At 37.6% G+C, this 15,755-nt stretch overlaps 1 protein-coding gene across 4 annotated transcripts in view; it reads right to left on the bottom strand.

The window, feature by feature from the left end:
- Positions 1-15,755, bottom strand: part of GRID2 (glutamate ionotropic receptor delta type subunit 2) — a 684,189-nt gene that overhangs the window by 274,094 nt on the left and 394,340 nt on the right. For all 4 annotated transcript variants that reach the window (XR_010783485.1, XR_010783484.1, XM_066548056.1 and 1 more), the window contains exon 3: positions 12,625-12,909. Coding sequence is in view for 2 of the 4 variants with exons in the window: in XM_066548056.1 (XP_066404153.1) it covers positions 12,625-12,909 (285 nt within the window). In the remaining 2 variants the exon portion in view is untranslated. The remainder of the gene's footprint in view (positions 1-12,624; positions 12,910-15,755) is intronic.

Raw genomic sequence — 15,755 nt, 5'->3', positions numbered from 1 at the left:
CAACAGGTGCATCTTTGATTGGGTCCATGTGAATTGTTTTTAATTAATGACCAATCACCATCAGCTGTGTTGGACTCTGAAGAGTCAGTCACAAGCTTTCATTATCATTCTTATTTAGCCTTCTGATGTATACTTTCTCTTTCTTTAGTATAGTTTTAGTATATCATTCCTAGAATAGAATAGAATAATAAATCAGCCTTCTGAGAACATGGAGTCAAATTCTCATCTCTCACCTCGTCCTGGGGACCACACAACACCACAGTTCTCTATATTTATTAGGTGACTGTGCCAACTGTATTGCTTCTGTGTGATATGCTATTAGGAAAACACCAACATTCTAATGGAAAATGTACCAAACCAGGATTCCTACTTCTTCTTTATTACTTCTGTCTTTGGCATTGGTACAACACAGAGACATGGGCAGGAAATAAATACAGACTCTGGTTATACCTCAGCTTACCCTTAGCAGAATGGAGGTATTGGTGGTGCTCACCTGCTGCTGTGAAACAGCAGAAAGCACATAAAAGCACCCTGCAATTTAAATGCTATTTAAATCATGATGGTACTTCCATTATTTTAGCAGTGAGTCACTAGCAGTGATCATATTCAAAGTGTGTGCCAAAGAACAGATGCTGCCACTGAATGGGCAGCATTATCTTTCCTGCGTGGATTGTCTGCAAGTGGCACATATCCACACCAAACTGTGGAATCATCTTTCTAATAGATAGACTCCTTCTGCAGAAAAATCTGGCAAGCAACCTGTGGCACAGATGGTTTTACTGAGGAGACACAAGACTGTTCATGTCTGGAACACAGGTGTCTCTTGCCCTGAATTTGCTAGCCAACCAACCTGTTGCCCAGCCAGAAGTCACATTTCTACTTTCTATTTAAATCAGATGAGTCACAGTCGTGGCCAGAAATTCAGAAGAGTTTCCCCATTATCACCAGTATTAATCATCCTCCTTAGTGATCAAAGCCAAAATTAGCATGAAGAGACAAATCAATGCTGAAGCCAAAGTTGCTATCTCCTCTCCCAGCTCAATGCCACTATTATTTAGTATCGCATTTTCTGTTTTTTACTGAACAGCCATCACTTCCAGTCTACTCATGTGTGCACAAGAACACAGTACCCCTCTGTAGTCAGCATCACTTATAGGGTTAAACCAGGCTGGTAATTTAAAAGAAGCATTCCCAAACATTCTCCTTATAACCACAACTCAAATTAAGAGGCTGTGAAGTTGACTTGGAAATGCTAATAAACAAAGCAAACAAAATTTATCAAGGCCTCTGTTGGAAATGTCCTTCCTGGGCATACATAACCATGTCACAAGGCAGAGGTCTACAGGGAGGTCTCCTGGCCGGCACTGCTGGTGCACAGCTGGTCTGGCACTGGGCACACCAGCCTGGCTGTGGTCACAGCTGAGGTGCACATGCAGAGCATCCTGCAGAGGAGAGCTCCAGGCCCAGAGCCTCTGAAGCTCTGCAGACCTGGCTGATATATTCAATTGCAGGTACTCAGCATAACACTGCTCCACCTGAGATCTGAATTCAGGTGACAGCTTCACCAAACTTGTCATTATTGTGTCAGCTACCATGTATTCTGACCTAAGAGAGCATTTAGGGAATGAAGCATGAACTCACAAACGTTCTTCTCACTGAACAATCTTTTTGGCACTGAAGAAAGCACAAGAAACATGTGAGTATCTTAAATACAGAACATGCTCAGGAAAAGTGCCCTTCACAGGCTCTGGGTCTAAATTTTCTTAAATGGGCAGCCTGGCAGGAGCACTCAGACTTAACATAAACCATAAGAACCATTTAGTGGAAAAGCTCAGGCACATGGTGTTACTTGTGGGGCTGTTCAGAGCAGGACCAGGACTGGGACATCAATGAGCCTGTGGGTCCTTTCTAACTCAGAACATTCTATGATTCTTGCACGAGGCTTTGTTTAATCACAGGAACAGATCTCATCTCACTTTTTTTGTTCTCTCTGGCCCCCCATAACTTTCCTTTGCCATCTCTGTTTTATACAGAGGGAGCAAGTCCCCTAATCCATTCTGAGAAAGTCTAATGATCAGGGCATCCTAGAACAAAATATGCTGGTTTTCAGGCATCTCATACAGGAATACCAGGATGCATATGCAGTGAAGATCTTATAACTTGAATAAAATGAATGCCAAATATTAAATAACTCACAAGCTAAAGCACCTCTTACACCCTTATTAAAAAGAAACATCTACAAGTAGATGCAAAGTTCATACATTTTTTTTTTCAGTTCACACTATTATCAGGAGATGAGAAAGATGGCACTATTCACTAATGGTAATAAACTAATCCATCCACCTGTATCATTGTCTTCCACCTAAATCACAAGGCACTCACTGTGCACTTCTGTTATCTCAAGCCTGGCTTACAGTCATTAGCTCATCTTCCCTCTGATGGCATTTCAGATGTGAGAACATTCTCCTCAGAGGATCTGGCTGATAAATACCAACTGATTCAGCTGTGGTGGTAAAGGTGAATGTGCCTGTCATAAATATTCACTGGCTGATTTGCACAAAAGACCACTTAATTTGTACAGATGATGAGAAAAGCCACTGTATAACAAATAACACTGTTCAAATTCTTATCAAGAATAGCTTTACAATCTACCACAGTGATTTCCTTCTTCCACAACACTGGCTAACATGACAGCAACTATTAACTGTGGTAATGCCCTGTACGCTAGGGAGGTGTGCAGCTCCAGCTGGACTCTGATGGTGCCCCTGCTCAGTGTAAAGAACTGGGCAAAGTGCTTGCTTTCCTGGGCAAATGCTGATCTCTATTAACATGGTTAAGATCCAGACAGAGGAAAACAACAATTTAACAGGATGATTGAGTAACAGTCCTTCATTTTACTTTCACAGCAGTGGGATTCCCTCACATTAACCACCTTCTATACAATTTGTTGTACCTCCAAACTAAAATTAATTATAAAAAAAATCAACTCAGCTCTTTCATATTATCATTTTGGAACTAAGAAGGACCAGTTACCTGAGCAATTTCAGCTGGATGATCTAACTTCAGGGAATATAGCAGTAGTTCAAACTCATGGGAAATAAATTCAAGCCAAAATGTTTAATTACGTACAACATCTCATTTATATTATCAGAATTTCTGCAACTTAAGAAGTGGACATATATCTTGGGAGAAGCTGAACATTTGTAAATGGCACAAATGACTGGGGTCTTTTCCCCCCTCATTTGCAATTTTCTGAAATTTTACACATAAAAAAGAAGACAATTTGTCTCAAGTTTTTTAGTATCACTGAACTGAGAAAAATAAAAAAATACTCTTGTATACTTTTTTCTTTTTTTGAAGACATTTCCATTTCAAATTAAAATATAAGCAGGTGATTTCAATTTTTGTTGTTTGATATGAACTATTTTAGGACCAGTGAAACGTCTATATAATCCCTATTTTAAAGCTTCATTCAAATGTCATTTACATTAGTTACATTTGTGTCACATTATGAGTTATTAGAAATTATCCTTTAAATAGGAAAAATCAATACAAATAGTCTTGAGCAGCTGAATCTGTGTTGGGGGAAAGATATGAACAGTTACAGGTTTCAAATCCTGCATGACTTCAGTTTTGAACCTTACTGAGGGTTGACACAAGATGCTTCCTTTGAGTTTCTTTTTTCCTTTTTTTTTAACTGGAAACAAAGAGGAAAAAAGCAAAGAATAAAAAAAGATAAATAAGAATGAAGCTAGAACTAATCCTTCAGAGTATTTGCTGTCACTGGAACTTCTTAAAAAATAGAAAGGAAGTCAGATTGTGATCACTTGTGAAGGCTGACATGGCAATATATTCTATCCATGTACTTTTGACTATATAACCTGCTTTCTATCTCTTCATTCAATTCCCTTTTGGCTACAGTTAACATTAGAGATTTCCAAAAGGCTTCTATGGGTTACCTTTGAGTGAAATAACCTCTTGCAAAGAAATGAATTTTCCCTGCCTAGCGCCTTCAAATCATGCTAAACTTTAAAAATTATGTGTAAATGCTGTACGACAGAACTTTATATTTCTGTGTAGATAAAAGTCTTTATTAAATAGCAACTATATATATATTTAATTTTTTTTATAAGTCTGTACAATTCACCAGCTCTCCCTGTAAGTCACTGCTACTCCCTGCTGGTTCTCATGAGCATGAGGAACTGTACATCTCCTTCCAGGGAGATGGAGTAAAGAACAACAAAGAGAATGTCCTTGCAGTGAATAATTTGTGAATATTTGACAGGCTGAGAAAGTTGGGGTTCAACCTGCAGAGGAGAAACTTGTGTGAAGATCTCATAACAACCTTCCAGTACCTGAAGGGAGGCTACAGGAGGACCAGAGAGGGACTCCAGCCCAGGAACAATAGTGATAGGAGAAGGAGTAATGTGTTCAAAAGGAAAGAGGGATGATTTGGATTAGATATTAGGAAGACATTTGTGACTATGAAGGTGGTAAGGCACTGCCACAGGTTGCCCACAGCTGTGGATGTCCCATCCCTGGAGGTGCTCAAGGTCAGGGTGGATGAGGCTCTGAGAAACCTGGTGTAGTGGAGGTGTCCCTGCTGGGGGTACTGGAACTGAATGGTTCTTAAGGCCCCTTCCAACCCAAGCCATTCCATGATTGATGTGTGTTATAAACTTCCTTAGGACAAACTGTTCTCTGACTCTGCATCAATCTCTTCCTAAAGAACATTGCCAGTTGATTAAAACTTTACAGTAGAGAAAAAGGAATATTTTATGAGTGAACTGGTGCTGTGAAGAACATAACCTATGAAAGTGAAGCTGATAAACTAAGATGTAGGAATACTGCTATAAGTACCTTCTAGCTCTTTCCTGTCCCTCTGCTTCCTCTTTTCCTTGACTGGTTAAAACTCTCAGAGACAAGTTTTCTTTTTAATCTATGATATTAACTGATATTTACAATGTTATTGTCCCAAATTAATGCTTTTTTTTCCCCAATGGTTATATAATTTCTTCAATTCCACGTGCAAAAATTACTTCTCTCAAAAGTTTCCTAATTTGATTACTGTTCATTTATTTAGCCGCCAAATCATAAACTTACAGACTTAATTTTATCCTTCTGAGAAGACACAGCAATGTCTTGAGAGTTGAAAAATACTTAGCAAACAGTGGCAGATATCAGTATAAGCTTCAGGTATTCAATTATTCTTTAAATAAATCACCGTTCTTCTGATGCAGGCTGCATCTACAAATTAAATCTTGTACCTCTGCAAAACCTCAAAATAACACCTAATTCACAGAGTTTTCCCACTGCACAGATATTGGGAGAACACCTACAGTTTTATTTTGGCCCCAGCTTGCTAACACAAGACAGGACGGTCAGGCAAAACCTTTGAACGCTTTGCCCATTCCCTCCCTAAGGACTGCAGCATGAGGGAGTGACAAACACTCTCTTATCTTCTTACATATTCCCTTATAGCTCCTGCAATACACACCTCCAAGTGTTCTGGGGCTGAAAAGTAGAAGCATGCCCACTTTTCCACTAGAGAAATTTTATAGAATAATTCAGAAGTTGAATCATTTTAGGGTCGCCCAAATGATATACTCAATTTGCAGTGGTAAAGTCAATCAGTAAATGCAAGTTGTGACAGAAGTTCTCACCTGACACACTAAAGTTACACAGATGAAAATTAATGCTCCTTTCCTCATCTGAATGACGTAATAAATACTAATGGAAAAAAAAAAAAGGTTCAGTAATAAGCTTGAATTAATTACATGTTTATTGAGGCACAGTGAAGCAAATGAGTACAGGAAGCTGGCAAAGAGCCAGATGAGTAATAAACAGTTTTAAGACTGTCTGGAGACAGACTTGAGAATATTATAGTCATCAAGCAGCTGAAAACAGCCTCAGGGTAATTATAAGCATTTGCAATCGATTAAAGAGAGCATGATTCTTTTATGAGTCTTTATTAAACTTGCATTAAAACTTAAAACGATTAGAAAATGTTATGGTTTCAAGCACATCTATGTCAGTGGTCATCATATTTATTTCTCAAAAACATATGTGCAGGAAAGTGCTCCACAGGATCACTTATTTTATACTGGTTTTAAAGGAAATGCTGGGAATTTGGAGCCCATATATAGAGATGGGCATTATCTTAGAATACCTACCCTCTTAAAATGCAGGAGGTAGCCTTTCTGCAAGCAGCTCAGCCTTTCAGATTTCAGGTATAACCCCTGTTTTGCTGGGATCATTCACGAACAGCACTCCAATTGTAAATTTTCAAATTTATTTGAAAACCACTGCCTTTCTGGGGTAGGGATGGGGATAATGCTCTTTTATCTTCATAGTTTCACAGACTTGTTTACTTAGGCTGAACTCCTCCATAATGTAAATGTCACTGCTCTCTCCTTAAGATTCTATTTTATTTTGTCTCTTTCTCCAAAATCCTCTCTCAGACTGAGCTTGAGACACCTTCTACTGCCTGGGTACCTCACACTGCTGCCTTCATCCTTTCCTTGCACAGAAATAATCTGAAACCCCTGTATTTGATAAAGGAGCAAGAAGGGACATCCATGAGGAAGTTTTTCAAGACAGAAGCCCACTCAAGTCTTTGTTACTGCTAACCTCCTCCCTTCTGCTCCAGCCAAGTCTTGACAATTACTTCTCCAACAACTTCTGTTTCCTGTGGGAATGCCTCCTTCAGCTTCACAGAGCAAATCCCCTTCATAGCCTTAATGCTTGCTTTTTCTCTCTTCTTTACAAAAGTTAAAATTAAAATAATGCCTAAGGGAACGGCAAATATCCATTGCCAAATATTTGCAGTATTAGTTGGAAGGTCAAAAAACTGTAAGGAAAGATATCTTAGTTCTGGAATCAGTAAATATTTCATAGATCTCCAGTGATGGCTGCATATCAAAAGCATGCTGGGACAAAATACACAAGGTTAGGCCAAAAACCAGCAAAGAGAAGTGGGGATTTTATTTTATATTAAAAGAAAAAAAAAAGATTTTTTTTCTTTTAATAAAAAAATACAGAAGGGTTTTAAAATGTTAATATCACCACAATAAAAGAATTGGGATGAAGATAAAATTAATTCTCCAGAAAAAGTCTTATTCCCTCAGCCTTTCAAGAGGAAGATTGCAAAATCTTTCTATCCACTTTAGCAGCAACAAAACATTAAAAATAAATGTTGCCAAACAGCTCGACTTTCTGTCTTTCATCTCAGAAATGCAGAGATACCTACACTGTAAATTGCACGAGATTCACAACTATGTTCTTGCAGTGATTGACTGGTTTCTTCATTAAGAATTTACTACTACAGAAAAGTATCTACATTTTTTTCCTGGAAAATACAGGGAGCTGTAAACTGCCCGAGAGTAAAACACGAATTGCAAAAGCTTCTCCCTTGTTGATACACCACAGAGATAACACCCAACAGTGTGCTGGGACTGCAGCTCAATCACTCTGTCCATATGGCCTGGGCTCACACATTCTGGTCTCAAATGACTATTTCATTCTGTGAAATGTATCTTTTTCATGTTGTGACTGGCCACTGTCATGGGCCAGTCTGTGGATCAGGTAGGATTTGCTGTTTCAAACTGCATTTCGCTTGCTTTGAACTTGAAATCATAAAGATTAATAACTTTGCAAACTTGCTCAAAATGTTTACAGATGGCAGAGGTTCTTTTTATAAATCTAAACTTGGCAATTTCCAAAGGGATAAGTTACACATTTACAGAGTCCAATCTCAAAATGCCTTCACTGAAAGGGTGCTGACGCTCCTAAGGAGGAATTCAGACTCGAGGAGGAGCTTCCCAGTCTCTACGTCTGCTTGCGAGGAGGAGATGCACAAACCCCCTCCGCAATACGATCCTACACGTTGAGCTGAGCAGTCAAGAATGAAGTGAGTAGGAGCTGATTTGGCTGCTTAAATGGTTTGGCTTCTACATGCTGTGTGGATAGTAATTTTAATAGCAGTTTGAGAAAGGCATCAGTCTACTGCATAATTCTGCTGCATTTCATGCCGCCTACTCTTTATCTCTGCAAGAAGACTCTCTTTAACAGCCTTTGAAGAAGTGCAGAATTGTTCTTGAATGCTTTTAATATCCATGTATTAAATTTTCCTAAACAAAATCAGATTTCATGTCCTGGACAGGCCCTAACTTGTTTTATCAGAAGGAACAAAATACACTGAATACAAGGGGACTGACAGCACTGGCATTTGCTCTAGATCATGCTTGCAGAATGCAAGGATTAGGGAAAAGACAACTTGTTCTGATTTTCAAGAGTTCATCTGAATTTATACACTAAAAATACAATTACAGTAAATGAAATACAGCAAATATCACCTAAGCCTGATCAGTTTAAGATGTTCTTTTTTCTCACATCCCCACTTATTAATTAAATTCCTACTGTACGCTGGCTTTACATTTGTTACTAGGGAAGCTCTACCTCTAAGAAAAGACTAGGGCTTTTCTGGAGTCTTTAGTTAGCATAACAAAGTTAACAGTAGAAAAATAAGGGTTTTTACAATTATCAAGGTGTCATTTGTTTTGTCTTAAAATAGTCAGCCTATCTTCAAATTTCTTAGAAAAGAAACATAACTTGAAAACTTAGATATCAATTATTTCAGAAATGCATTTCTACCTCACTTTTACAACATCTAGTTTGTTATAACTTAATAAAAGAATTGCTTCTTTTGAAGACTTACCTTCCCTTATCACTAAAGAACCTTTAAGTAGACTGGAAGTTTCTAAGATTTAGATGTTAGTACAGTAGTGTTAAAACAGTAAAACTGAATATACTCATCTACTTAGATTCAAAATAAAATTTGAGATTTTTAAGTAGGATTAACATAGGGGAAATTATTCTCAAATCCAGAGAAAACATTTCCATTGCAAAAAATTCTCTGATAATGAAAAGCAATCTATGATAGACTGCAAGATTCAAAAATTCAAAAGCCATTGTATTGATAGGATTTAAAACTTTTGATTTTGATAAATTGACACATAAACGTTTGCAGCTTATATGAAATGTGCAAGGCAACTGGTTTAACACAGTATGTACTTTGGATAAGATCCTAATTTTACTGTAGGAAAGTTTGTTTCAAATATGAAAGGCCCATTTTCTTCCACAGAGCAAAATTATTGCTGGAAATAATTTCAGTAATATTACTAAAGTATTTTGTTTTAAATAATTAAATTAAATGATTACACAAAATAATTTATTGGAAAGGAAAGTATTGAAATTCTGATAGTTGCTGGAATCTGTTTATTAGTGCTTTCACATTTTCTAACTTAGAAAAAGATGGCAACAATGAGACAAAAAAAAGATGAACACACACCAGAATCTATATTCCCATTATTTTTCAAGTGTCATTTACTGATATGGAGGCACCACTTCATGTTATGATACACACCTTGAGAAGGAATGATCACTGCACATGAAAAATATCACCAGGGCAAGAAGTTGCTGCTTGCACAGGTGTCAGTTTTGCAGACAGCTGTGCACAGCATATCGATAATCTCTTCCTAATATGAAATCAATTCTAATGCAGGTATCAAACTCCCACCTACTTTAATGTTTAATACTAAATGTTCTATTAAAATGTCTAATAGTAACTGCTGCAGTAAGTTACACTGAGCAAAGCTTTTAGCAAGATTTTTATTTTAGGTCTGTATGAGCTGAGAAAATAAATAAGTCTCAATGCAGCAGAACCTCTCAGGGAAGATGAGGTATGGGACTGGACTGGGATCTTCCAGAGGAAATTGCAACCACCCTTAGCTGCACTGATGCTGACCAAAGGGATGAATTATTCCTGGACCTCCACCCCACATCTGCATGCCTAGTCCTGACTTCTTTCTAAAATAGGCGCAGAAGATAATGGCCATGTTCCCTTCCTCAGGGTCTTCTGGAGTTCTTGGGCCAAATCTCTTTTTAAAAATTCAAACTGATGCTTGAATACTTTTCTTTGGAAAATAGTTCATGTCTAGAGACCCATTGAAAGAGTGGCTTTCTCAAACATCACAATCATTAGAGCTGGATGAAATTTCAGGACATCATACTGTCCAACCTGCTGCTCAAAGCGTGGTAAATACTGAATTCAGACTTATCCACTCTATAATCCACTAACAAGTGATTCCAGTTCCTCTTTTCATGCCATTAATTTCTTCATCCCTCTCTCTGTTCTTCTTCCATCAATAGAGAATCCAGAAAGAGAAAATGCAAACTGCTAATATATGAGAAATTTTTTCAGTTTATCAATAAAAATAGCAGGAAAAGGGGAAAAAGTGATATAATTTGTTAATATTTATAACAATGTGGCAAGATTACTCTCTAGGGGCTACTAATAAAAAAAAAGTCATCATGTGTCTGTGAAAAACTGCTGTCATAGATCAAAAACTGGGTAAAAGGATTGTGAAGAGGCAAAACACAGTGGTTTTGAAACCTAATGGTTTCATCTGAAACAGGGTAGCAAAGGATTAGAGGGGCATTCCAGTATGAGCAAGAAAAAGAAATGGAGAGCCAGTGATCAAAGGAAAGAATGAGAGGCCTCAGGTTAGATATGCTGATCTCAAAGTTCTGCTCTATTTGTTATTAAAAATGGAGAGGGAAACCATCAATGAAATCGGCATCTTTATAAAATTTTATAAAGAAACACTAAGAAGCAAAAGAAAACAGAAATGGCTTGCTGCCCTAGAATGGCTGTTGAAATCAAGGATTTAGCTTGATGCAGTCTAAAGAAACATACCATTGCACAACTAATAGCTCTACTCTCAGTCCCAGGTAAATTTAAAGATCAGCTTGCATTTAAAATAATTTTATCCATGGTATTAATTCCAAACTATGTATACACACCTCTCACCCCAAAAAAACAACTTACTCGCCCCCCCCAAAAAATGCCCAAGCCACACAAATGGTTGGAAAGGGGACAGACTGCTCAGAATATACTAAATGCAGAATGTTGGGTTTTTTTGCACCTTGTCCTGATGTCTGGGATGGTGACCACTAAGCAGAGTGAGATTACCAGCCTTTCTTGCTTAGTAAGGCATTACTTGTTGACTACTGAGTTCTGAATGTCAGAGAGGCTGGTACAGAGACTAATTATTTGCCATAGGTCACATCTGAGGATGATGTGTCACTGAATGAGCTATTGCTCACAAACTAATTCCTTGCAGGCAGGCAAGCATCTGTGTTACGTAAGCCACACCATTATGAAGTTCTTACCCAGATATCAAGGACAAAATAGCATGGTGTTTAAACTGTATTTTTAAATTAAATAATGAAATTTGAATAATTTAAACCCAGTATTTTCAAATATAATTATTCAAAGATATTAATTATAAAATTTGCTTGAGGCTTTTAAAAGCATGTAATACTCAAAAATACATGCAAAAAAGATACCCCTTAAATTAGAAGTTTATACTTGTCTTCATAGGTACCTGGCAGTTAAATACACAAGCTCATACTTTCTGAGCAGAAATACTCTGTTGTGAGATTTTTAGGGGTTTTTGTTTATTTTTATTTTTAGGGGGTTTTGTGTGTGTGTGTTCCTTAGCCCATAGCTGGTGCTTTTAGGTGCTGCTTTGTTATAGAGAAGAATTCTCCTATTCATCACATTCTAGTCTTCTAATTTAAGAATTTATTATGTAGGCAGGGAACAAAAATCAATAACACCTGACCTGAATGAACCAGATATTATGCACAGTAAATTGCTGAAGTGAGCATTTTTCTATAACTTAAAGATTAAACTTTGAACATAAGTTTTAAAATGCTCATCCAAGCCAGTCATGATTACTTATGAATATTGGATGCATCTGAAGAAAACAGGTCTGGTTGCAAAGCAATTTTTCACAGAAATAAAGATTGTTAAATTTGTTAGATAATGCAGCCTACTGGAGAAATCTTTCCAATTCTCCTGTCAGCTGTAGAAAATAGGTGGGCCAAAATTGGCTGATTCACTGAGCTGGATGGTGCAGTCTTGTGACACTGCCATCTGTGTCACACTTACTCTATCACACAAAAACCACCAATTCAGCACCTTTAAGGAACACTGAATGAGCTCAAAACAGAGGCAATGTTGTCTTGTCCAAGCCCTCCTCCTCCTCAATTTCTTCACTCTCGACAACTTCTTTCTACATGTTTTATATTTATGACTAGCACTTTGTTCTTGCCAAACCTCTGACCTACCTTCTCCATTGCTTCAGATGCTGGCCAGAAAGTATATGCCAACAAACAGAAGAGATTCACCACACAATAAACAAATCTACAGAAGGCAAAGCTTACACGTTGCATCTTGAATTGTCATTTTATGTTTGTACTGTCCAAAAAAATAAGAGAGCTGGCTAAAAAGTTTTATGCTTCATAAACACGGGTAGAATAGAAAAACATCTAAGTTCTTAATTTATCAGCTAACTCTAACTAAGACATTATCAAATAAACCTGTAAATGTTGATGGATTTTAGAAATAGATTTCTCTGAGATGCTGTAAAATGGTGCCAGGACCATAAATGTTCGCAAGCAAAACATAATCTAATAGAAGACTATAAAGGCGTAATGTGACAATTTTCAACAGGATGATGGATTTGACAAAAATCACGCTGATAAATAAATACTTACCATAGTCATTATCGTAAAAAATAATGAATTTCTGCCAGGCGTATTCTGTGACCACTCTCAGGATGACATCATTTAGGTAGACGGGGGGCCGCACGGAGAGCGTGTAGTCATCGTTGCGGTTGCTCCTGGTGAGCCCGCAGCCGCTCCTCGGTGTTCCTGCCGTGGAGCGCTGGATGAAGAGGTGAGGGATGTGCATGGCATCGGCCAGAGACTGCAGGGATCCTGCTGACGTGCAGCCAATGGAGCTGACAAGGGCCAGGATGCCTTGGTTCATCAGGTCACAGGCTGTAAGAAAACAAAGAGATATGGGGAGTGAGAGAGGTTCAGTGCACACAGCCTGTTTTGCTGTTGAAACACACTGGGAGCTGAAACACAGCAGGTCCAATCAAGGAAAATACGGGTATGTTGTTTTTATTGAGTAATGCAGATCTAAAAGTCATCAAAATCACAAAGCTAGTCTATTCACTTTGAGGTTTCCTGTGGTCTAAGCTGGAAGACTGTCCTGTCCACCCCATCCAAAAATGAATTTTCCCTTGGAAATTAAATCCATCACTGGATCTTCTCAACAACACTAAGAACTGATTTTGGCTATGGAATTCACATGACCACCCAAGGAGATGAGCACTCTTCAAAATCTAGCACAACAGCTCAATGAATAATAGTGAATTTGCATTACACAGGGAAAACTTGTAATAACAGCTCAGGCTTGCTGTCAACTTCTGAAGACAACTGAATAGCATTATGTGCATTAACTTGTCCAAGGAAAAAAAGTTTCTTCTGGGATTTAAGAGGTATATGTATATAGGGTGTGTATATCTCGCATAAACTTTTCTTTTACTTGAGAAGACAAACAACCTTCCCCTCGCCCCCAAGCTAGTCTTATAAATAGCAAAATGCTTTCAAAATTCAGTGAACAGTTTCTATACATTTACTTTCCTCACCTCTTTAAGACATGAAGTTGACTGCAAAATATAACACCTTAAAACTAACTAATGGTCCTTTTAGTTACAGTAGACAGCCTTAAGTACAACACCAGTAACAACCACATTAATAAAATGGTGTTTATCATGAACAATGTTGATGCAATCACTAAATATCAAAGGAACTTATAATCATTAGGTCTGCAATTTTGAAGGGTTACCCTGTGAATCAGAGTCACGTGTTCCTGAAAGGCTGGAGAGCTTGAATGAAGAAATAATATGGACTTGTAGCATAATTCCCCAGAACACAACCAAGGCTAAATTTTGAAATAGTCCAATTTTCACTGGCAAAGTTATACAAGCAGTTAACCTGCATTTACACATGTAAATGAGTATAGGATGGTAAAACCAATATGTGTTTACATATGAATATCTAATACTAAACTGTACAATTATTTCTTCTGCAGGACTATTCTGCATACACAACAGGTGGAGGCCAAAGCAAGAAACCCACATGTGAGAATATACTCACCTAAAAATATAAAAACATATTTTAGTGCCAGACCTGTTGTCTCACATCATATGGCTCTTACTCACTGTGAGTAATATTTTACTTTGCAAACACTCCTATTGATCTCAATGGGAATATCTACAGTGTGAGGAATGGAGTTCCACATCAGGCCCTTATAGAGATTGACTTTGAAGCCAAAGGACAGCACCAGCGGTCAAGAGTGCTGAGAACCACTGTCTCCTAAAGCCAGACCATTATTTTCATTAAGAGAGAGAGATCTGGAACATACAAGGGTCTATTTCCAGGCCCTACTGATGCTGCTGCTGAGGCTTTGTCCCTTGGAGCCCTTCTGAACATTCCCACACAGAGCTTTCAAAGTGTTTTGGCTTAGGATAAAGTGTTCTCTCTGTTACATACTCTGAATACAGCTCAGATTCTGGACTTTAGGTCAAAGGTAATACATTTTTGATAATTTCAAGTATCCTTCTTCAGGAAGATATAAATATGATTGATAATGGCACAAAAAATTATTGGTATCTCACAAGTTTCTAAAATTTTTAACATTTCAAAACCATCTTAATAACTATTCATCTTTTATGCTGCTTGTTACAGTCCTTCCTCATCACTTTAATCAAAGATAAAAGGCTTGTCAAGTTAAATTTTTAGGGAGATGCTGAATCTCTTTCTTGATATGGTCTTCCTGTACCAAGGACTGCAATATCTAGGTTGCATATCCCAGTGAGAGTGCTATGGCTTGAGAAAAAAAAATATTTTCTGTTGATATATTGCTAGGTATTGATATAATTGATATGAAAAAATACATGTTAGATTTTTCAAAAGCCTAATTAAAAAAATATTAAAGTTTTTGCCTCTGATGTCACTTGTTCAGATAAAATATGTGGTGTGACCCACCAGTCTGTGAAGCCTGACTTTTAAAAATAGAGCCATGTCAAAATGCATTCTAGAAATTGCTTGAAAATGTCTAAATTTCCAGGCACACTTTCAGACTCTCGATAACCATTCCCTGTAATGCCATGAAGTGGGAGACATGCTTTTTATGAAAATTGTTATTGAAACATGAAGAGGAAGAAAACAGCATGGAACATTCAGCTCCACAGGAACAAATCTTAATACTGGCAAACAAACTGAATGAAGGATGAAAATCTTCTCCCTTAACACTGCATCACGTTTGTTACAACAGCCTCAGGACTGCAGTTCCCTGGGTGTCTCTTTCTTCCATGATATGCTTGTGAGAATTGTGCTGGCTGGATTGGGACAATATGCACTTAATTATGCTAAAATAGACCTTACTCCTGCACTCTGAGAGGCCAGTTAATACACAGATTAACTGCTGGTGAAGGGACAATATCTCAGAGGGAGCTTTTTCTACAAAATCAGTGCCTGAATTGAGAGTTCACCTCTGAGTCAGACTGACTGAATTATTCTTTGAACAGAAATATAGTTTCTGCAGTATATACACATACAAAGTAAAGCCTATGTAATACATAAAAATATCATCTGTAACATTCAAATATTTCTCAGCCAAGAAGAACTTTTGTTTTCTCCAGTAGAAGAGTTCATTGGTAAAAAGCACAAGATTGAGGTCTACATACTTTCTTAAGCCTTTTTCCTCCCTCAGTAACACCAGCTCTATTAAATCCTGCCCCTAGTGTTCCAAATCTTTCAACTGTATCTTACCA

The sequence above is a fragment of the Molothrus aeneus genome, chromosome 4 (genome assembly GCF_037042795.1).
Source record: "Molothrus aeneus isolate 106 chromosome 4, BPBGC_Maene_1.0, whole genome shotgun sequence".
Taxonomy (NCBI): Eukaryota; Metazoa; Chordata; class Aves; order Passeriformes; family Icteridae; genus Molothrus; species Molothrus aeneus.
Note: the sequence above shows the minus strand (reverse complement) of the source record. Positions and strands in the feature narration are given on the sequence as shown.